General features: G+C 40.6%; 3 protein-coding genes across 3 annotated transcripts; all 3 read right to left on the bottom strand.

Moving 5' to 3' along the window:
* Positions 1–930: 930 nt before the first annotated feature.
* gprin1 (G protein regulated inducer of neurite outgrowth 1) lies at positions 931–4,718 on the bottom strand. The gene is made up of 2 exons (XM_086013532.1): positions 4,519–4,718; positions 931–4,120 (listed from the first exon to the last, which is right to left on the bottom strand). Exon 2 carries the CDS (start codon positions 4,097–4,099, stop codon positions 2,204–2,206), a length of 1,896 nt encoding a protein of 631 aa, XP_085869658.1. The 5' UTR covers positions 4,100–4,120; positions 4,519–4,718; the 3' UTR covers positions 931–2,203.
* A 300-nt stretch (positions 4,719–5,018) lies between these two features.
* adirf (adipogenesis regulatory factor) lies at positions 5,019–9,887 on the bottom strand. The gene is made up of 3 exons (XM_086021607.1): positions 9,725–9,887; positions 9,584–9,646; positions 5,019–5,944 (listed from the first exon to the last, which is right to left on the bottom strand). Exons 1-3 carry the CDS (start codon positions 9,801–9,803, stop codon positions 5,841–5,843), a joined length of 246 nt encoding a protein of 81 aa, XP_085877733.1. The 5' UTR covers positions 9,804–9,887; the 3' UTR covers positions 5,019–5,840.
* Positions 9,888–10,136: 249 nt separating this feature from the next.
* Positions 10,137–22,827, bottom strand: sncb (synuclein, beta). Its single transcript, XM_086024122.1, has 6 exons — positions 22,658–22,827; positions 21,722–21,855; positions 16,692–16,721; positions 16,421–16,506; positions 13,999–14,085; positions 10,137–10,967 (listed from the first exon to the last, which is right to left on the bottom strand). The coding sequence occupies exons 2-6, from the start codon at positions 21,840–21,842 to the stop codon at positions 10,938–10,940; spliced, it is 354 nt and encodes a 117-aa protein (XP_085880248.1). The 5' UTR covers positions 21,843–21,855; positions 22,658–22,827; the 3' UTR covers positions 10,137–10,937.
* Between the last annotated feature and the right edge of the window lie 595 nt (positions 22,828–23,422).

The raw sequence follows: 23,422 nt of genomic DNA, 5'->3' as shown, positions 1-23,422 counted from the left end.
ACAAATACCACCAATGTAGATGTGACTAATTGTCTGAATAGCAATATAACAGACCAACAACTCTGAAACAAAACTAGATCAATGATGAGAGGATGTAAGACAGAGATAAGATTGTTTCATTTTTAATTACAACTAAATAAGAATTAATAGCAAAAATAGCTGTGAGTACAACCCGCATAGCTGAAGTCATAAATTACGATCATGATTGTGCTTTTGTGCTCTGACTGATGCATGTATCCACGTTTCTACAAAATCAACACTTCAAAAATCGCTGCCAAATTGAAAAGCATTGTACGAGACTACACAAAAGCCTGTGCTGACATTAGGGACGCCTCTCACACAACATTAAGATTTGATGTTCACATCTCACACAAACTTGCCCTCTTTTAACAACAGGAAACTCAGTGACCTCTAGGCCTTGACTCTGTTCCAGCACCGTCCATGCAGCTGGTTAGACGAGGCAACTTGTTGCCATGGTTTCCTGTTCATTTATGAAGTGCTTTATCAATCAAATTCAATTTGCTATATCAAAGGAGAGTAAATAGCAGAGGAGAGCATGGACATTTAGGGAGAATAGCAACAGCAGCATTGACATTAAAATACAGTGGAACCGCCAATGTTGTACACGGCAAACGTGATACTAACCATTGTTAATACTCCAGCTTTGACAATGTAATTCCCCACATGGCAAAAATAAAATAGCTATTTATCCATCCATCTATCCATCTATCACCATAGAATCGTAAATTGACCTTATTGTGACATAGTCTGGGTGCTCAGTACTTAAAATGCAAAAAAACTATACTGAAAATACACAAATAACTTTTTACTGAGGAGATGCTAATGTACAGTAACTAGCATGTATAGCATGCCGATAATAATGATGACTAGCATGAAAATGAGCAGAGAAACTTGCCAACAAACAACAAACAGATAACAAACGTCATACTTTTACTGCACTGAAAACATGAGTTCACAGTATTTCACAATCAACAATGTATTGGACATTACCTACCATCAAAGGCTTCGTGAAGCTCAAGATGACTTCCTATACTGCCCGGCAACAGACACGCTTACTGTTCATGGTTGCGCGAAGCTGGAGCCTATCTCAACTGGCTTGGGATGAAGACGGACTACTGGATTGTTGCCGATAGACAAACAAATGTAATAATTCCAGCAATAATATAGAACTCTACTAGCTAACGTTGTTCTAACACCTTCCTGTTTTCTGTCAAATACATGTTTGCTGAGTGTCTTCCAAGGGTGAGTTAGCAGTTAACATCGCATTACAATAGTACATTTCAGAGAGCTAAAATGGTACATCCAAAAAAAAAAAATCACCTGAAGAATTAATAAAAGGTTTTATGATGGCTACATTCAGCCTGGCCGCGGCTAAAACGGAGCATATCGCAGCTGACGATGATCTCTCAAACTCAATCTCAAAATGCACAACAGGTGTTTGATCCATAAATTGGCAAAATACATTTGCATGAAAGTCCACTTCTTTTCCGTTCTGTGACTCTTCCAGTCTCTCTCTCCCTTGCAACCTGCTGAGGACATTCTCAGCTCGGCGGCCATTTCCCTCTGAGAACATCCTAATAGTTGAAGCATCCCAATGGCGAGGTACTGAATCGGTCAATTGTTAGATGTGGCCTTGGTCTCTTGAAGTCAAACTTAGTTAACAACATGATGAAGAGGAGTGTTTAAATAGCAATATTAAGCGAACAAGGAAATGTATTGGTCAATTCATTGATCAAACACCTAAATTGTCCTAGACAGCTCCTTTTAAGATCATGCGAGTTGTCCAAAAAGTACTAAAATATTGAACGGTTAAACAAAACTTTAGAGAAGGTCAAATTAAGTTTACCTGTAAATGTTTTGTTAGCTTCATCCTGAAATTTCACCTGATATTTAAATATCCCTTTTTTGTGAGTAGTGTATGTTGTGAAAACATTTTTGAGCAATAGAACAACTTGAAAATGAGTCAGCATCATGGAATGGATTGTGTTCAGCTTTGGAGGTTCCACGTTATCACAAAGAAAGTCTACAAAATGCATGGCCAAGGCATGAGGCATCATGCAGTCCTCTGCCACCCTTCGCCCCAAAGTCACCTCCAATAGGCTCCAGCTCATTCAAGAAACCGAAAACACAGTAGTTGGCAGTAATGAGCGGATGGATGGATGGTCAATAACCTTCTCATAAGTCATTCTGTGGTGTGCGCTCGAGAGCAACAATGTGGCTGCTGCATGTTCTCCATCAGAAGCCTAAATGGGTTTCTCCTGTTACGGCCCACATTGTCATCCCGCTCGCTCCTCTTCCCTGCCCGGCACCTGCTCGACCCTCCTTGGGCTGTCTCATAGGCCAGCGGTGTGGCCGAGGGGTTGAGGGGCGGAGGGGGAGGTAACGAGGGCCGCCTCTTCTGCTTCTTCACCTGTTTCTCCAGGTGCTTCTGGATGGCCGAGCCCAACACGGCCACTTCCACCACTGCCCCGTACACCTCCCATGTCATACCCTTCTCGTCCCAGCTCACCTCCTGCACCACCTCCTCGCTCTTCTCCTTGCAGTCGTTTTCCTCTTCAGCTTCTTCCGCCACATTTTCCTCAGTCACTTCTTCCTTCTCCTCGACTTTAACTTGGCTTTCCTCCTCCGCCTTCTGATTCTCTTCCTCCTCCTCATCATTTTTCACTGTGCTGGCTTCTTTTCGGATCTCAGGAAAAGTCGTAACCGTGGGTGTTCTCGGCGTCATAGGGGCCGTAGCAATAGAGCGATACTCCACTTGCTGACCCACTTGTATCTCGGCATCTGTCGTCTGGGCCACCATTCTTTCGCAGCGACTTGGAAAGTGGAAGGCGTGATCGCCCTCAGGAGGAGTCATAGGGCTGGTGGCCGCAGACTGACACTGCACCACTTCCAGACTCACTTGTGTGCGGATGTTGTGCCAGCCGTCAGGAGCTGGAGATTCCGGGACAGGCTGCTTTGCCGCTTCTTTGTTCTCGTGTATAACTTGTTGGATATCTGGCTTTAGAGGTGTTTGGCTGGCGCAAACTGATGTCTCACTTGTTTGCATTTTGCTTTGAGAAGGCTTTGTCTTTGATTCGTGATCAGGATCAGAACTTTCTGTTGAGGCATGTCCCTCCCTCTTGAAATCCTTGTTGTCGTTTTCTTCATTTTCTATCTTGATCATCTCTAGGGGATTAAATGATGACTTCTCGTGTTCTCTCTCTTCCATCTTGTCATGATCATAGTGGGTCACTAAGATGGTAATGTCTTGGTCCATACTCCCCATCCGTTGTTGCTTACACTGGTGATTGTTATCCTCCACTTGTGACTCTGCGGCAATAGAAGAGGCGGCACTTTCTGTAGAAGACTTGATGATTGTATCAGACTCATCTTCTGACAGACTTTTTCTTGTGGGATTAATCGTTTGTGTCCCACTAACATCTCTCCCAGTGAGTGCTGGGAAAGCTGTGGCCGAGGGGGTCTTTGGAGTCATGGGAGATGTGGCCACGGAGCAAAACTCAACTTGCTGACCCACCTGCATTTCAGCATCAGCTCCGGATCTCCGAGAGGAGCTTGGGAAGATGAAAGAATGACCGCCCTCGGGAGGGGTCATGGGACTCGTGGCAGCTGAGTGACATTGGACTACCTCCAGACTGACCTGCGTGCGCATATGGTGCTGCCCAAAAGGTGCAGGGGAATTTGGGTCGGAGGGGTCCGCACTTGATGGCAAAGAAAACAAGACTTTGTCCTCCGCCATTCTGTCAATGTTTTGAATGGCATCACCTCCACAGTTGGCGGTCCCATCAGCGGCTTTTATTATGTCACCCTCAGATTGTTGTTTCAAATGGACAGCTTCAGTCTGCTCACTGTCTTTCACGCTATCATAAACATTCCTTGATTGTGCTTCCTCTATTTTCGCCACAAAACTCTCATCGTCATCGCCGGTGCTGACATTATGGAGTAGTTCTATGTGACCGCCGCCTCGACCTGTTGATTCTTGATTCGTGCTCAAGAGAGGTCCTTCAAGCGTGGGGTCTCCAACTGAACGCTCACCATTCTCTTTGCCAAAACCTTTCGTCTCATCCTTAAGACTTCCCATTTTGTCCTGCGGAAGATGTCCCTGCAGGAAAAAAAACACAGCGCTGATCGATATTGTTGGTACTAACGAGCACATTATGTAATCATCAAAAAACAATCTGCTCTGTATTGTTTTCATTGCGATGTTAAATACACAAAAGTCATCAAATAGGACACTTTGAACCGCGAGGCATATTTTGTCATGCATTTAGGTACACTACATTGCTTGCTTGATTTCGCACAACATACCGTGATAGTCTGCCTCATTTGATATGCTTTAGTTTCAACAACAACATACTTGTTAAATGAATAGCTTCAATAAATGTAACCAAAGGCTTACACAAGAGCAATGTGGATCAAATCAGAATACAAAAAAATACAAAAATAAAAATGGCATGAAAAAAAAAAAAAAAAAAGAAAAGAAAAGAGCAGGAGATGTACCTGAGCAGTTGAGTCAGACTTAAGAAGCCTCCGCAAGACAATCTGTCACATTCAGGTCAAACATGGTCCAGACTTCAAGTTGATGGACATTCTCTCCTTATGGTATTCGATTTTCCTACTCTTGACTGGTCCTAACAGCTGTGGCTACCGGTTTGTCTGTAGAAGAATCTGTCTGAGGCAATCGTCGCTCTTGAAGCTGTGGCTGCTGTGCCTGTTGAAACGCTTCACATTTCCAGTTTCCCTGGAAACCACACTCGGATTCTCGTGGTGAGTGGTAACGTAAGGGGGGGGGGGGGATCTATGTTTGGCTCTCATCTACTCATCAAGTCATAGTAATTAATGTCTCATTCAGGGGTTGTGGGGTTCAACAATAGAATGTGCAACAATATCTGGTGATACTATCAGATTCTGAAGGGAAAGTGAGTAATGCACAAGATGGATGTGTCACATTAATATTGGACTACATGTGTGTTTCTGCAAAAAACACACGAAAAGCAAGCTCACTGTGAAAAGATGACAAATAAATTTTCTCTGCAGATTTAATATTGTTTTTGAAAGACTCATTACAAGATGAATTCAAAGCAGTGTCAAGTTAAATATTGGTGAAATAGCTGTGTTGCACAGAAAAAGAGGTTAGAGCCTGAAGGAGGCTGAAGGAAGCCACCCACACATAAACACTTGCACACCACAATGTCTTTTATACACCATCTATGCTCTCCTATTTAAGACTTTACACGCCTCACTAAATGCGCTCATTGAGTATACAGGTATACATTTATGTTATCCTAATTTGCAGGTCTTCCATTTCCTAATGGACAAGAATAGTAAGTTGTAGCTTGGCTAGAACACGGTGTGCTGACTGAAGCATTCTCACCACTAATTCAAAGGCCTCCACCAATCCCTGGCCCCCGCGGAGTTCTGTTGCTTAGCAACCACATAGTGTGATGGAAGGAGGTGTGTTGCCTAGGGCCAAGGTAAACCAACACACTCTCATCAGCCTGCCAAAGGCCGTCTTATCAGCGAGTGTATAATGATTTATCAATAGTGAGGACTATCCACAGTGCTGTCTTTACACATAGAAAAGAGGAATGCTTCTGTTTTTATTTTCGAAAATAATCACAAGTACAAAATATATCATGGTTAGAAAACAGGTAGAACAAAGTGAGAGGGGAAAATGCTTTTTTTTTTTTGGAATGTTAGGTAAGTGTTGTTTCTAATGATCCCATTGCAGCGTAGTTACTTGTCTAAAACCTGTTGAGGGTGATAAGGATCATGATGATGATGATGAGTTGGCCTCAGGTTTAGCAAGAAGAATGAAGAGATCATTTGGTCTCCCGTTTCTGTCCTAACTCCTTGATGGTGTCTGTGGCCTTGTCGGCAGCTTTGCCTATGGCTGCTTGGCTCTGTTTGCTGGCCTCTTGAGCAACTGCATCCATTAAGAGAATAATAGGAAACATTTCAGATAAGGTCAGCATGTTATCAGCACTCACTAGTTAAAATATTATCCACACTTGATCATACCCAGTGACAGCCAATACAAGAACACTGCCAAACATTCTAACTTTCAAAATATAGCACGTTTTGGTTTTATATGACACAGTCAAAATGGGGTCAATGTTACTTTTGCAAAGGGGCACAACATTTCTGAAAAGTTTAACCTGGGTATATCGGAGTTGTTGAGGGTAACAGGGGTAATCTACATTTGTTCCAGGTTAATGAGATTTTAGGGGTGATTAGTACATTTAAAAGCTTCTTTCAATGAAAAAAGAATGAAAGTTAATAATCAATTTCAGTTAATAAGCATATTTCCTATGACCACCTCTGTCCTTTCGAGATCTTTATACATTCTTAGACCTCATAGGTAAACTTTACTACTGTGGGTCAAATATACAATAAAGACAAAAAATGTATCCATATCCTGGCCTGAATTAAAGCATACTGGGGTGTATAATGTTGTTTTCCCCAAGTTTACAATTTTTGCGATCAATAAAACTAGCTAATGCTAGCTAAATGCTATCTTGGTTGACAGTTCAACAGCGCTAAACAAGTCAATGCATTCACCATTATACAAACTTTTTTCTCTGTCCCAGTGTTGCGTCAATGTAGTTAGTCACCCCCGAAAAAATCTGTATCACCTGTCCCTGCAACTTAAGTTGACATGTGGCTGTTCTGATTTTAGTGCGTCAAATAAATTATAAAATGTTTCCACCTACCCCTGCAATGTGCTCACGTACTAGTCACTGCTGTTTGTTGCAAGGAATGAGTATTTCAGATGTCCTACTGTGTGAGTGGTCGTTGAACGTGCCTCGAGTCAACTGCCAAACGCGAGTACACTACTTGCTTTCTTTTGTTTCTCCACGCAGCTACGAATCGTTGAATGAAAGCACTTTTTTTTTTTTTATAAATCTGAAAATCAAAAAACACAATAGTGTGTTCTTCATGTCTTCAAATGAAAATAAGAAAGTACTGTAATGTAACGGTCGGTCTAACTAAATTTCTCATGATTTTTAGACACGGAAACAAAAAGTAGTTCAAGTTCCAGTATGATAAACGAGAAATGTGAAAATAAATATGAAGGAATTTAACAGTTACATTCCTTTTTAAATGGTTATGAATCGTTATTACACCTGTGTGATTGACATACACATAAGGCTCAAACAATTGGCTTGCTGATAGGACTCAAATTAAAATTAAAAAAAAAAAAAAGTAAACCGGGATGCTGTGACGCAACACGCAAAATCGGGACAAAAGAAACAATGACGCTGGCGAATTCCGCCGGAACTTGGGACACAAATCACAAAATCGGGACTGCCCCGGATACACTTGGAGTCCATTTCACAAAGCAGATTTTGTGAAAACTCAGATTCTGCTCATGCTGAAATGAGGGAAACTCTGAGTTTTCTGTTTCAAAAAGGGAGGGAACTCAAACCAGATATAGAGGGGTAACTCTTGCCGGTTTCAGAGAGAGAGGTACGGTAATTTAAGATCTCCGTCAGTTACCGCAGTAACAGAGTCTCTGAACCTAACCTGGTCGGGACCAGGTGTAACTCAATGAACCTTGAGCTTCTCTCTGTCTCTGCCCTCTTTCAGAGCCACACACTCCATTTCAGTTCCTCATTCATTCCATTCGCAGGCAAGCTTTGGCATAGCCTAGTTCTGCCGTCTGTCATTAAAAAAAGGCAGTATACACTGAAAAAAAATGATGGTTGAATTTACTCAATTTTATTTCTTCAAGTGGTTGCATGAAATATAATCCTCTGGATCGAGATCCATTTTTAAAGTAAACTCTACATCTAGTAAATAATCGTATGTTCCAGATTATTTTATTTTGTGTAACCACCTGATGAAATATAATTGAGTAAATGGAACCATCATTTTTTCAGTGTACACCCATGAGATTATGCCGAGGTCTTAACTGTTTGAACAATGTTTTTATATTTCTTCAGCGGTTGCCAAGTGTGCTTCTCCCCCGCGAGATTGCACCTAAATGAAATCAATTATAGGCTTCCATTCAAGCAGTTTTCTCCTGTTATATTATTGTGATTGCAAAGGACCACATAGAAACCTACGCATTGACCCGAGCAGCAATGTCTCCCACGCCTCTTCCCCGTTGCCATGGTTACTCGAATCGGGGGTCCATTGATGCCCTCTTTTCATAGCTGTGGTGCCCGCGGTTAACTCCAGGTGAAGATACTCAAAGTTGAGTAAACTGATTCAAATCAGCTCCTCTGGAACCGGAAATTCAGAGTTTCCTATCTCTGAGTATGTCAACTCATACTTGAGGTTAGACTCAGAGTTTATTGAACCTGCTTTGTGAAACAGACCCCTGGTACATCTGATAACCCTAACAAAGTACCCGACTTAACCAACTTATTGTTATTAATTCATCATTTGCAAAAATGAAATACATATATTAAAAAAGTCAAATGCATACTTTCTATACTGACATGTACAAAATACCTTTCAGAAGGTCATTTGCTACCTAATTTCTATATTATTATTTTTTCTCATGTGGTATTGTAATTTCTTGAGATGGTGATTTTTTTTTGTTTTTTTTAGTTAGCTGTATGCGGGCAGCCTGGGATCAGTTCCTGCTCAGTGACAGTGTCTGTGTGTGCCCTGCGACTGGCTGGCGACCAGATCAGGGTGTAGTCCGCCTTTCGCCCAAAGTCTGCTGTGATAGGCTCTAGCACCTCCCCGTGACTCTGCACAGGATAAGCGGTGTTGAAGATTACACAGATGGATAGTTAGCTGTAAATTGTAATAATCAAATACAACCCCCCCCCTAAGTTTTTACCTTTTTTTTAACTGAACCACTGAAATAAATTTGAATTTCCACAATATTCAAATTTGAGATGCACCTCTCCAACATTCCCTAACTGGGGTTATTTTCAGAATGCTAGTGACACTCCACACTACACCATATACCAGTGGTGTCCAAACCACAGCCCTTGGGCCATTTGTGGCTCGCCGTTCATTTTTTTTTTTAGTGGCCCGCAACATGTGCTAAAAATAGCTTTTGAATGGCCCAAAATACTTTTTTCCTCCGTTTTTAAAATGAACTTTCTTCTTTTGTAAGGGGTGGTGGTAGGCAGCACTGTAGTGTCAATGACACATTATTGGTCCTCAAGTATGGTCAGTTTACTACATATTGCTCTTGTTTTGGTTCTGAATGTGGAGATGGAATTCACATGCTGCTCAGTGGACTGACGGATCTATTCTAGTGGGGATACAGGGGCCACCACAACACCTAAAAAAGAAAACGGAACTATTTGCCTTATTGCCTTTAACAGTAAGCCTTGACATAGCAGTTTTTCCAAAATAACTGCATTATACAAACAATGTATAGTTGCTTGATTGATTGATTTGTTTCACTGTGTTTAATTAATTAGCTAAAGTACAAAAAAATTCAAAGTGGCCCTAGCATTTTTCTATTTTTCTGTATGCGGCTTTCGGAGGAAAAACACCTTGGGACCTTCCTTCCTTGGACACCCCTTCCATATGCATATTCTAACCACATGTGTGCAGTCAGTGGGAAGAAAGATTGTTGAAGTGTGCATGGTACCTGCATTGGCTGTTTCTTTGGATGAGTCTGCCACCTGCTGCACAGCTTCCTGAGCTGCCTGCACTGAGAACACACAGTGTTGCCTTGTGAAATGTATTTGTTTAAAACATACACGTGTCATCATTGTATGAGTGTATTTACCTGCGGTTTCTGTGACCCCCTTGACTGCAGAGTGGCTGCTGCCTTTAAGGCCCTCAAAGGACTTCTTCAACGAGGCCATGGCTCCACTCTTGGTCCCTGCGGGGTCCACTGCATGGGTCTGAGCAGACTGCAGTCCGAGCCGCCGTTTAATACCCTCGGTTTGAGCCAGACACTGGTGAGCCTGCACGTTCCAGTCGGATTAACCCAGACAAAACCACCTCAAAGAGGTCCGGTCAGACTGGCATCCTGGCGGTTGTGCCAAGAGCCATCGCTGCAAATTCTAAACATCCTGACCCGTCTGACAGGAACAAGCAAAAAAGACAACTCTGGTTCGAAATGTGTAAAAAAATGTGAAAGGTGTAACGAAATGGTTGCATAAACTATCTAATGAGAAATGAAAGTTATCAATTAAGACATTTTTTTTTCACTTTTTTATTTACAGAGGATTTGCATGTCTGGCTTAAGACATAAACCTTTTTATTGACAAGTCCTGCAATTTAAAGCACATTTTTGATATGACAACCATTATGATTTCAAGACATAATATATTGACTTTAAGTTGTTAAAATCGTCAGTACACACAAACACGCCCACACACAAACATGAATACTGTCCATGTCCAACAGATAGTTTACTGGAATGATTTCACGAGCAACTAGAAAGATACAAAGTAAAAAATAAACCCAAAAACTCGTACTTTAAAAACATTCAAAAACGTTCCAAAAAGAAGTGCAAAAAAAAAAAAGAAAAAAAAAAGCAACCCCACAAACAGGCATTGTCGACACTTAAAAGAGGATATCATTGTATTAATATCTGCTTGCAACTTGGACTTTAAACTTTTTTCTGCTCCCAATGTCTCATTGGAAGTTGATGAACATCTATTACACATTTCTAAATACATATACACACAAAGTACACATTCACAAGCCCTGCTTCTGGTCTCATTTCATTGGGAGGGAATCAAGGAAATGAGACAGTGAAGGACGATCCTACATCTCAATAAATATCGACACCCAACACATTACATTAATAACATTTACAATATATAATCATAAAAGATTTGTCTTGAAGGAAGAACATTTTTCATTGGGAATTCTTGTCTTTTTGGAGGGTTTTTTTTTTTGGAACAGGAGAATAATTGGAATAGTATTTGTCCTTTATTATTATAAATATTATTGTGCTGCTGGTTGAATGGTGGCTCGCACTGATGCTTTTATGCTTCTGGCTCGTAGTCTTGGCTCTCCTGTAGAGTGAACAAACATGACATGTGATGAACTGTCAGCTTCAATTACATGTAGACACTAAAGTAAATGTCTTCACAGAATGTACTGTACATTGTCCATTGTCCAGTATACATTATGTGTGTTGGGCACAATTGCTGTACTGTACATTCAACAGAAGAATTTCACCAACAATTCAGCCCACTGCAAAGTTTCGGTTGTAGACACACACAAATTTGGTTAAGGGGATTCCAAAACAATCATAGACTTGTGGTTAGAGAGCATTGAGAAAAGATAGGACGTCATGACATTAAATCAAAGTATTTTATCCAATCAGATTGCGGTGATGTCATACTACCACAGTCTTGGGTAGGAGTGTTTTATCACGCTTAGCAGCGGCATCACTCAAAAGAGCAAAGCGACATGTCCTTGTTTGTATCACTTATTGTAATGTGAATTGTATTAATACGGTAGTCAACAACTAATTGATCGAAAAATATTTTTAGAATCGATTAATCATTTAGAGATCTTGTTTGATTTAAAATTGTCCAAATCCTTGGAATTTCATCTCTCAACAGTAAATACTCTCAGATTTCTGTAGTGCTCCACTAAAGCAGACTGATTATCTTTGTGGTTTTTCAAAATAGAACAATTGCAAACATCAGCTTTTACTTTGGAAAACAATGAACAACATTTTATACTCTTGTGTTTGCAGTTTCTCACGGCCCTTAGCTAAATAAGCCACTCAAATATGACACAATTTCTAATAACAGAAATTTGTGGCCCAGCATGTACAAATCTGAAAGATGACGTCAGTGCACGAATTGTACTGAGTTCAATGTCCCTGAGCAGCCTATAGAGGGCAGCACCAGGCTGTACAAGAGCTTCAAGGACAAGTCGTGAGCTCATCTCCAGCATCCTTATAACTGCTCACGCCTCCTCACATTATGACAATCTTCATTTCACAGGCTCTGCCAAGGTGTAATACTCCTTGGTCATTTGAGGACTTCATTAAATTGAAGGGGGGGGGGGGGGCCTTCCCATCAATCCAGCTAGTGAGAGGTTTAATGCAAATTCTTCCCGCAGCACAATCCACAGCAATTTACAGCAATGCAGGGAGACCCTGACGTTACCCACAATTCACTACGGCTGTGGACGTCATCACCACACCCATTCAGACCATGAGCGTGTGCATTGCTGAGTGTAGAGGGATGGGGGAGGGGAAGGACATGCAGGAGGAGGAATAAGAGAACACGGATAAGCAGGAGCCACTGCCAGGCAAAAATGTGAATAATGAAAAATGCAGTTTTGCTCATTTAACTGATTGATGCAGTAATGTGGAAGAAATGAAAAGGAAATGGAAACAACAGAAAATATCTAATGAGATAAATGAATATTTTAACCTAAAGTACAAAGGAAAAGGAAAGGGAAACGACAAACTCATTGCATAAAATGAAATATATATATTTTAAATATTTTAATCCTCTACACCCTACAGTATTAAATAGAAAACATTTCTTTCCTTTTTAAAATCAATACAAGTAAAACACTGGAAAATTGTTTGGTGTACATGTCATCGTCATGAGCTTTTAAGGTTTTCATAGCAATGCATACAGGATAGTTGGTTCTTTTCCTGAGTTAGTCATTTCCAAAAATAAACCGTTTGTGGCACACTTGCTCTGTGCTGTCCCACACAACCCTGTAAGTTTACTTATCGTGCAAGTAATCTAATAGGAGCCACAGTAAAACATTTTGCCATTCAAGAGATACCCGGCAATAATAAATTGTATTGAAAGAGTTCATTTAACTAGACTGTGTAGCTTGCAGCGACGTAGTGAGTCACACTCGGGGGTGTTCAAAATGTATGATCCCTCTTGTGTAGCTAAATGAGATAACTAAAACATATACGCCTCTCAGTATGATTCTAATCAACAATCAATTCAGCCAGCGTGACTCAAAATTGTGTGTTTGATTGTGATTGTGTGAGTGAAATGGGTACAGGGGCCGAGCTATAAGTCATGGCCAATGGTGGCGGTGCTCCAAGGTCACCACAAGGGCCACCCCGATGTCTATGGAAAGATTTTGACAAACGTGATTCTGTGTTACATGTCTTTAGTTCTACCTCACTACTGTTCCCACACGGTCGCATTACATTGAGCCACTTTGATTCTCTGCCACCATACATTTAGACTGACCATCCATCTAAATACAAAGTAAGTGTAGATAATATGAAATATGAATACTTTCATAACAGTGACATTTTTGATACTTGTACTTGGCATTAATCAACACATATATACCAGTCTTGCCCAACACTCATAATACAAGCAAGAACAAATATAAGTAATAAGCAATGTTTAGAATTGTGAAGAATGAAGAGATTGTTGTGTCATTGTGCTTTTTAGACATGATGTTGGCAATATGCAAAAGGCCATCCGTGACAATTGATCACGATGCATGAGGTAGAAGTACTCTATGAGATACAAAAGTAAAGAAACGTAAATGTAAAAGGCATTATCTAGTAATTTAAGGTCAGCAAAATGTTATTTTTACTTCTATTTACTTATGATGAATTTTATTTCACGAAACCCTGACTGTGGATGGTATGATAAACAATGACTTTTCTGCCATATGCGTTGTAGCGCCAAGGCAGACGTGTGTGTGCATATGTGTCCATGTCCACATCAGCTTTTCTTAACCCTCTCAAGCACAGGGGTCACTACAGTGGACAGCGATTTAAACGTTGATTTTGCCTATAGTGTATTGATTTATCACCCCAAAAATCTTTACATTTTCAATGATATCATCAAATCATAATTCATGCATGAAAGGGATAAGGCCAGCCCACTGAAAAAGTTCTGACTCTGCCCCCGAATGGGTGTATGATCTACAAGATACTGACGGGACTCTCATCTACTGGCAGTTAGTGGACTCCCCCCTGACTGTAAAACAAAATGTTGTTGTGTTGAAAAAAAACATGCAAACAGAAAAATACATAGGTCTCCATAGTGCGATGCATGAGACAAGTGTGAGTGCATGGTGCAAGCTGATCACCTGCTGGGTGTCGTCATATGTCTCTCCTTCTGGCTCCAGCATTCCCTCTGACTGGCCCTCCGTGGCCTCCTGCCCGTACTCCTCAGGCTGCATGGCACAGAGAGAATACAAATATGAAGGCAGAAATGATGCAGCACTAAACAGACAGACACAGTCAAATGTGAAGAAGTACACCTGTACAATCGTATAGGGCTGAAATACTTGGGAAAATAAGGATTTTAAAAAAAATAAGACTGAATGTCTTCTTTCTGCTCCATTTCATTCGAGATTGGAGAACATTTGTGTTCATATTTCTTCTTTTATAAATGAATGAAATAAATGTACAAAACAAAGCAAAATGGGCACATCTTCATTTTGGTCTCAGGGCAAGTGTGGTCTTGCGTGGTTAGGACCTGGATGCACCTCACTTGGCGTTGCGGCAAACGGAGCTGCTGCACCCCTGACGCACTTGACAATTTGGTGACAGAAAATAGACTGCGCTTGGTGTAAAAACGGACGCATCTCTATTTTCGTGCCGTGGCAAGTCTAGTTTAGCGTGTTTGTGAATTTGGTACGCACGCTATGACTTGCTGGGCGTTCCATGTGACGCGGCTGCCGCACCCTCCGGCGCATCTCGCAATTTGCTGACAGAAAGGAGACAGCATTTTAGACTACCTAAAAGGAGGTCAAAGTGGTGTATCGTGGCGCAGGCTGACATATATTTGGCACTGTGCGGATGTGTGTGGTGGACGTCATCTATCCATTCATAAATATGACAACAACATAGGACAATCCCTTTGAATCATTGTAGAAATCAATTCAATGAACAAATTATAATCATTATCATCTTAATGGGACCACCCTGACCGCATGACACAGGGTCACACACCTCATGGGTACAAGGTGATCTCCAATTGCCCATGTCTAATGCGTAGTCAGTTACATCATCATTACATCATGAAGATTTTAATTACAAGCAGAACATTGGACTGTTTTTCTGTACTATCTCGGTCCTTTATTATTTGTTTAACTTAGAAACAGCGACAAAAATGGACAAAAAACATCCTATTTTTTTTTGTTTTGTTTGATTGAGTGCCGTTTTCTTTGTCATACAGTATGTTGTGATTTGTTAATGTGAAAAAAAATCAGCCCAAAAAATTTGCTTGTTTTTGCTGATTTGAAAAAGGCAAATTTTGGCCGATTAATTAGTTGTTCCCTACTATAAACTATTACCACAATCCGTCTATATTATCATATTTGTACTGAAAGAATTTACATACACAGTACAGATCTGTTCTGTTTAAATGCAAGGGTACCTAATGTTTTGACTTATCAAATCTTATCACGATTGCCTTAAACCAAACAGCCATCTTCCTAGGATTCAGCGCCAGGAAAACAACTTTAATCTGTCGTGTTATGCTACAACAGGTAATACAGGTGGAGTATTCACTTAAATGACCTCAGACTGACACAAAAGGTTATTAACAAAGCATCGACTATTTCCTTTCTCAGGAGTTTGCCCATCACTGTCTGTGCAACAATGAGACCCGAATACAAAGCTAGTGGGTCATCACTCTTTATTTTTAAACCTCTTCTAATCAAGTCAATTAGGTCAGAGAACAGGCTATAATCCTGTGTGCTCAATCTTACTACAAGGAAGCCACCGCAGAGACTCCCTGAGTGAAAGCTAACGTGAACAACTCTCTTTTCGAACGTCACTTTATTTGGCTAACAGGCAGAATTTGATGACCTCTAATAGACAAGTTGAATGATTGTCTGCGAGAGAGGCAGTCATGTAAAAGTGTTGATTATAGCTGCTGCTGGTTGCAGTATAGAACTGTACTACATATTGAGATTTTGAATATTTTGGATGTTTAGTCACACAAGTGTCTCATTGCATGTGCGGACGTATGTTGAAGCCGCTAAGGTTTACTATCTTGGCGAGGCAGCGCAGAGGGTCCCACTGTGAGGATGAAGGTTTAGAAAAGGTCGAGGAGCTCGGTTTCACTCGCAGCCTGCCAGAGCTCGGCAATATGTCAACATATGACAGTGCTCATGCATGGAGAGGTTATTTCGGGTGAACAGTATGATCCCGAACATGAATTGATTCCAGATGTGGCTCCAAATGAGGCTTGCTCAAATTCAAAATACAAGACAGACATTCAATTATATATTGTATAGAGAAATAATAATAAGAAATAATAATATAGGACTTGGGTCATCTATACCACATGAAGAATTCTGTGCATTAAAAGCCTTGATCAAGACACATTCAAAGGACAATTGCGATTCATATTTCAATGCAAAAACTTGCATGACTTCAATTCTCTTGAAGACAGCCATAAACTGAAATCCTGATGTTAATGAAAGACTATTCCCAAACAAAAAAAAAGACATTGTTACATAATATCTTAGCGTGTAAGCTGTGGCATAATGTACATACGTTCATGTCGGACGGGAATTCGTCCTTCTTCAGAAGGCCAGTGGCGGCAGCGATGTTCCCCATCGCTCCAGTGGTCTTTTCAGCCACTACGCACACATGCAAACACATATAGCATTTTGATAAGAGAATCTTTTTGAAAGCTAAAATTCATGCGCAGGGTCATGATTCCCAGTGCACATGTAACAACCTTCTCCATTATGGCTTTGACAAGAGTGTTTCGGGACTGTATCGAATTACGGCAACTGGAATAATATTCAAAATATGAACTCACCTGTGCCGACACTGTCTTTGGCTTTGTTCCCTAGTTAACAAAACAGAGAAATAGAAATAATTTAGACACAAACAATCATTTAAATTGACTTTAAAATGACCTTGGTTTTGTGGTCTTAGCTATGTATCTCCTTCTGGTTATTTCACTTGTACTTTAGAGAAATGGTCCAGTGGTGCAATTGACAAGCTGCGAGGATGAACAGTCCATCACGTGATTAAAACAAATACATTTGAAATATTCCTATCTTAATCTCAGATGCGATGAGAAGCATGGATATTCAAGCTCAATTTAAAATGGCAGGGTGTCACATTTTATACAAACTTACAGTGTAGTGGTAGCAGGTTCCAAAAGGCTTCTAAACATTTGAGCAAGGTATAGAATTACATCAGGATTTGATGACATTCTTCTGTAATCTATTAGGCCCATTGAAACCCACAGTCCTCCAGGATGTTTCATCCTGACCACTCTACACTAATCTCTTGAAATATGAATGAAAGGTCTGCCTGGCTTCTATGAGACCACTTCAGAATGACAAGCTTGCATCACCAACATGACCAGAATGACACATTTACTCCAAGTCCGAAAGAAAATTGACTATGAAAATAGCTAGAGTAAATGAGATGACATATTGTCTGGTCCTCCGTCCAAAGTTGCATCAGCACTGCCTGAAACTGAACAGTCAGTCCAGGTAAACTGCCAGCTCTCCCCTTGTGGATGATATAGTCAGCCATGCATGTGACGTGGACCATTGGAGACCGCCTAAGTGGCAGGGGTCCCATTAAAGTATTTTTTAGATGATAATGAATTATAATCCTACAAAGATTCAGAGGCTTTGTCCCACACTGGTGTCATACTTCTGAATGAAATCCGATGGCATCCACCACATAAGTCCGCGGAGCAGCAAATTTGTCTGCCTGCGTCTCGATCAATTCACCAACATCGCGTTACACCACCTACACCACGAGTTACACGTGGTTTTAAAAAAGTCAGACATTTTAGCCAGCATGCGCTAGTGAGGCCTCTTGAGAGGACTTCATTGTCACAGCGTGGGGGACATAGGATTTAATTCATGTTATGTTTTCATACAAATCAAATTCAAAAATGTCACAATGCAGCTTCATAACATCCTACTAAATAATTGTTTCTCCTTCTATGTATGTCTGCTCACATCATGATGGGAGTCGATTTTTAAACATCAGATAAGAGTGATGCATGAAACTACCACCTGGAATTAAGAATAAGGGACAGTTTCTAACCTGACACGGTAGGCCATTAAAACCTTGTTACAACTAGTGACAGCAGTTAAGGGTTGTTCTACTCCTGTAATTTTGAGCTGTGTGTGAAAGTACAGGGCCGTGTCATGATTAGTGTCATAGTTATTTAAAGAACCCCACAATAGCTCACGTCTCCAAACAGATATGAAGGCACCGGGGAGCTGTTTATTTATGGGAATTAATCAACTTTACTGGTGTCTTAAAATCCGACCACAGAACTGTTCAATTGTTTGACCTTTTGGCAGCTCTCATCCATCTGCACTTTACTCCACTGAGCTATTTGGCCAATCTACTTCGTAGCTGCCCAGTGGACATGCCTCTGATCTCACAGGGCTCTGGAACTGGGTAGAATCCACATGCATTATTGGTCTCTGAGGACCATTAAAAGTCAGTGGAGGAAAAGCCAAATGATGAAGCTTTCTACAAACGGCAGCCTCGGAGCAAACCTAAATTGCGGAAATGCATCCATGTGAAAACAACACACAAGCGGAGTGCGCTGGAAGAACTACTACTACAGCCCCACAAATGATGGATATTGCTGGAGGAGGTAAATTCTCAAGTTTTTTTTTTTAAATCTGGGGTTTGTCTGAAATACATAACCCAAATGAAACAAGAATAACTCCACAGTTATCAGGTCAGTATACATGACCTTTAGCCTCTTTTGATAAGCAAGAATTATCATGCCAGAAACAGTAAGTGTACATATTATGTCACTGAAATGATAATTCTAAAAAAAGAAATTTGATCAGTACAAGTATCCATCATCCATCCATTATCTGAACCGCTTGAAAATCAATCTTTACAAAGATAATAGCACCCAGTTTGATTGAACACCATCTATCTATCTATCTATCTATCTATCTATCTATCTATCTATCTATCTATCTATCTATCTATCTACCTATCTATCTATCTATCTATCTATCATCCATCCATCCATCCATCCATCCATCCATCCGTCCATCCATCCAACCACCCATCCATATCAGAGGTGTAACAAATACCAATTTGGAAAATAGTTTGGGCACTAGTTTACATAGTTTACATAATAATAAAATCTGACAAAAGCTACAGCCATACCATCTAGAATCGGAATCCCACTGAATCAGACTGAATCGGATCTTTTTACTTTTTAACATTAAAAACAATCACACTATTAGCCAATGCAGTTTGACACAACTGCATGGCGACACCGCTAAATTAATACTTTTGAGTTACAGGGTGTATGGATACTGAGCAACCACAATAATAAACATCGCTTAAAAATTCCCTTCATTTGATTGTGCAAAAGTATAATGAAGTCTAAAATAAATCCATTTTGATTAAAAAATAAATAAAAATAAACCTTGAAGCAGGCAGGCCCCTCATCTATCGCAAGACAGGCCTTCAAGCAAATCATCAGCTTTCAAGAGCGGTGTTTCCTAACCATTAATGGGCAAAGGCACCCATTTTACTTAAAAATAGTGTGATGGCAAACCACCAAACAAAAATATTGCAAAATTCAGAATACTGTAATAACGATCTCATCTAAACGTACTTACAAATCGACTTACAGTGTGAAATCTGAGCATATTTAATTAAACATTCTGGAAGCCATGACTTATTCTTTTGTATGAAAGGCAACAGGTGTATACAGAGGTTTATTGTACTTTGGCTTCTGCCATCTAATAGACCAACATTTAATTGTTCTGGCTGTCACTATACATCATTCATTCACGCATCTTAGATAAATGAAGATTATTTGAAAATTTCTGTCCTACAGGCTACAGCGTCACGAACAACCTGATGCCGAAGCACTGACACTAAAGATATGCTGGCTGTGTTGTGTTCCATTTTGTGCACAGCGACAAGATGACTGTGAAGAATGTGAAAAGGAGCCAGCATGCAGTTTGACTGCCGCCTGACATGTTGGCTGCTCATGATGAGTGACAGCCACACAGTAATTGGATTTCAGCTAAGATCTCATTGCAGATACATCAGACAACTTCTACTTTTATCTCCACAGCATTTGTAAATGCACCTGAATCGAACACAGTGTGACCATATCAGTGGTGACAACCAGCAGGGGTTTCCATTATGGGCTTTCAAGCAAACAAAGATATACAGTTATACCCAAATCAGTGCGATTCAGGATTTGACCAATATTTAGGGGAACAATAGGTTTTTAAAGTCACCCAAAAAACCTATAGGTCAAACATCATCAACAACCATCAGGATTGACTTTCTTCAACTTGGTTAACAAATGAAACTGAGACAGTAGTGTGCGACACATATACATGTCTCTCTAGTTGGCCGCCCAGTACAATATGGCCAAGTCAACATGTAAGAAATGCACATGGAAAAGTATGTTTTGCTTCGTCTACATCTGATGCACATCTCCCAAACACCCACATCATTTTAGTTTGCATGTGTCTCACTGCATCTATTCCGTGGCATCTAAGGGTGACTACGCAAGTTACATTTTTGACATTTTACTATTTGCATGGAATACCTTTTTTACACTTGTCTATATGCAATGGCCAGCAGGAGCATGGTAACCAGATTCTCAAAACTCAACCGTTTTTTTCAATTTAGAGCCTAAATGAAACTTTCAGTTTAATCATGTAAACCAGACCAACATGTAATAAATTCTGTCTTAAAATAAAAAAATGCAATACTGACATTCATTTATCTCACAGACTGTAAGTTGCATTACGTATTTAGAAATGAAACATTCCATAAATCACAGTAAAGTGCTGTTTCCAAACCCTTATAGCTCAAGGCACATATTGATTTCATTCTTTCTCAGTACCCAAGCGTAAGAATGATCATGTATTACCTTAACACTGACACATACTGTACTTTACATGTGTGCCTGCTTAAAAATATAAATATTCTGACAATTCACAACACAAAATAAAAACATACCCGTAACCCATAGTCTGAAAGAGCCTGCTATTATGCCCCAATCAAATACAATGACACATTATTATTGTAGTGTGGCAATTGTGAAAGATAGCATTAACAAATATCAAAACTAAAACTAAAAATAGAAAATCTTAAATATTTCATGGGTACTCATTTTCCCGAATGTCTTTCACTGAACAATACTCAACTGCTCATTGGAGCTTAGCAAATTACAAAATGCGCAAAACAAGAAAACAGAAGCTAGATGGAATTGTGCCATGCAATCTGTCGTGATGTGGTCTTGCAGGACACACGATATATATTGAAATGTTGGTATTTGTTAGAAGTGTCACCCAGTACGTACAGTATGCTGTACATTCGTTTCGTCCGGCCATTAATTTTGCCTGCCATGAGACGTGGCACATGCTGCCCCACCCCCAGCCCATCTCCTGCTTGTAGCTCTGTCAAGTGTAGCGAGAGGCCATAAGGATATTCAGAGCATTGCATCAACTGCGATTACTCCTCACCACAGTGCACTGCATCTTACTACTACTGATATTGAGGCTATTTAGTAGCTGGTTGTTAAAACAGCCTCTATAATTAATGGCACAGTGGATCGATCAGCATACGTTAAACACAGGCATTGATCATTTGTCTGGCTGAATGAATAATTGACTTTGGCAATAACAATTATTTTGCCAGTGGATTCATTTTTACATACACGTTAATATACTGTGTTTTAAACCTATATGTTAGATACTGTCCACAAGTAGAACAAGATAGTGTGACGAATAGGTCTTAGTCACACAGTGCAGGGGCATATCAATTCCCCTACAATGAATGTCTGTCCCAGATTTGCGATCATCTTACCTACAAACATAACTCCTTCTTTAGTCTTTTCGGCCGCCACGGCAACTCCTTCCTTGGTCTTCTCTGCAGCCACAGCCACGCCCTCCTTGGCTTTGGACAAACCCTTCATCAACACGTCCATCTTGACGGAGTAACTGTGGGAAAGTCAACACGTGTGTCGTCAATCACCGTGCACAGCCATGCAAATGGTCTAATGCCAATGAAGAGGACAATGTAACACTTTAAATATACAGTCCTCAGTGTAAAAATGAATATTGAATAACATGCAGCGGGTCCATCAGGGTTGGGGAAACGGGAGATGCAACGCCCCCTGTGGTGGATCCTGACAGGTGCAGTCCGGCCAACGGGCTTGGAGGAATATAGCCAGCATGTTCACTCATGCATCAGGGCCCTTTTCAGAATCCTCCCCCATGCATTAAATATTTAAAAGCGAAAAGATTTCAATGAAATGGTTAATTGTGGAGGGGGTCATTAATTATTGCTCACTTGTAATGCTACGCTCAGTAGTGGTAGATGCCTGCCTGGGAATAAACCCAGGCCTTTTTTTTAATGGGGACTACACAGCATATTCATGGAGGTGGCATTTATTACTGGGGGATGGGAACACTGCCATATCTAGACGCATCACGGTCTTAAAACATACATGAAGTGTAAAACCATAGGTGTCGCCGATTTGCGCACAAAATTAATATGCAATTTCAATTTGAATCGGACACCGTCGCTTATGCTGCAGATTAATAATTTCATGATGTGAAGCAATTTATTGAGCGAGTGAGGGTATTTTTAATAGCAACATACAGCATAACGTTTGAAATGAAAAGTATTCGACATGTTAACGCCGAATCTAAGGCGTCTTCAAATGGTGGTGGCCGCTAAACTGTAACGCCTAGAAATATCACTTGCAAGCCAATTGACGAATATAAAATGTGTCCTTACCTATTTACAAATAGCCTCGGCTTGTCCGCTTCGTGGTCGATCGACTGAAACTATCGTCTTTTAAGAGCAGAGATATCTTGCAATGATCGCTCCGGTGGGCCTTCCTCACGATGATCTCCACCAACAGTGCGGCTGAGACCGTCACGTACCGCTTCCTTCCCCTCCCTCCCACCCCTACACGCCTCCACCCCCACCGCCAGCCTCCTCCACTATATTGATCACCCCCCGGCTCGATGTCACCTGGTACGGCGAGCAAAAGGGCTTGAAACAGGGCAACATCACGATATACTGCACGCTGATTATGAATTTATTTGTTTTCATTTTGCAACGGTCTGATAAAATGCTGGAGAAAAAAAAAAACGCGAGCATGTCGTGATCATTGAATGGTTATGAAAAGAGGAAATTTAACGTAATAATCACTGTTTATGGTCCAATTGTGTGAGCAAAAACCCTTCAACAGGGGTTTGTGCAAATAAATCATGTTTGTTGAATGTTCGTAACAATTAAACGGTACTTGAAATGCAATGCCAAACGCACCACAGGGGATTTATTCAAATTCTATAATACACAGTCTCAGGGCATAGCGTTTATTTTCACGATCCAACCTTGTAGTAATGGCATCTCCACTGGGAAAGCTGTGTTCCTGCATGAGGTTGGTCCATTTCGTGTGAGCAGGTGGTGGTGGATCATTTCAAGAACATGAAGGCTGCATTGCATATTGACTTTTTTCCCCTTGCAAGAAAACTCCAAGGGCCTAGTGCACAA

Source organism: Filicampus tigris, chromosome 2, assembly GCF_054856515.1.
Source record: "Filicampus tigris isolate MCC_2025a chromosome 2, RoL_Ftig_1.0, whole genome shotgun sequence".
In the NCBI taxonomy this organism is placed as follows: domain Eukaryota; kingdom Metazoa; phylum Chordata; class Actinopteri; order Syngnathiformes; family Syngnathidae; genus Filicampus; species Filicampus tigris.
This window is presented reverse-complemented; position numbering and strand designations above follow the sequence as displayed.

Excerpts from the sequence above, each read along its gene's own strand:
- sncb (XM_086024122.1), bottom strand. The coding sequence starts at position 21,842 with ATGGACGTGTTGATGAAGGGTTTGTCCAAAGCCAAGGAGGGCGTGGCT. Across the intron at positions 14,086-16,420 it reads AATTCCCGTCCGACATGAAC|CCTGAGGAGTACGGGCAGGA; the intron begins GTATGTACATTA and ends TGTGCCATGCAG. Across the intron at positions 10,968-13,998 it reads CATATGACGACACCCAGCAG|GAGAGCCAAGACTACGAGCC; the intron begins GTGATCAGCTTG and ends TTCACTCTACAG.
- gprin1 (XM_086013532.1), bottom strand. The coding sequence starts at position 4,099 with ATGGGAAGTCTTAAGGATGAGACGAAAGGTTTTGGCAAAGAGAATGGT.
- adirf (XM_086021607.1), bottom strand. The coding sequence starts at position 9,803 with ATGGCCTCGTTGAAGAAGTCCTTTGAGGGCCTTAAAGGCAGCAGCCAC. Across the intron at positions 9,647-9,724 it reads GGGGGTCACAGAAACCGCAG|TGCAGGCAGCTCAGGAAGCT; the intron begins GTAAATACACTC and ends GTGTGTTCTCAG. Across the intron at positions 5,945-9,583 it reads CAAAGAAACAGCCAATGCAG|TTGCTCAAGAGGCCAGCAAA; the intron begins GTACCATGCACA and ends TAATGGATGCAG.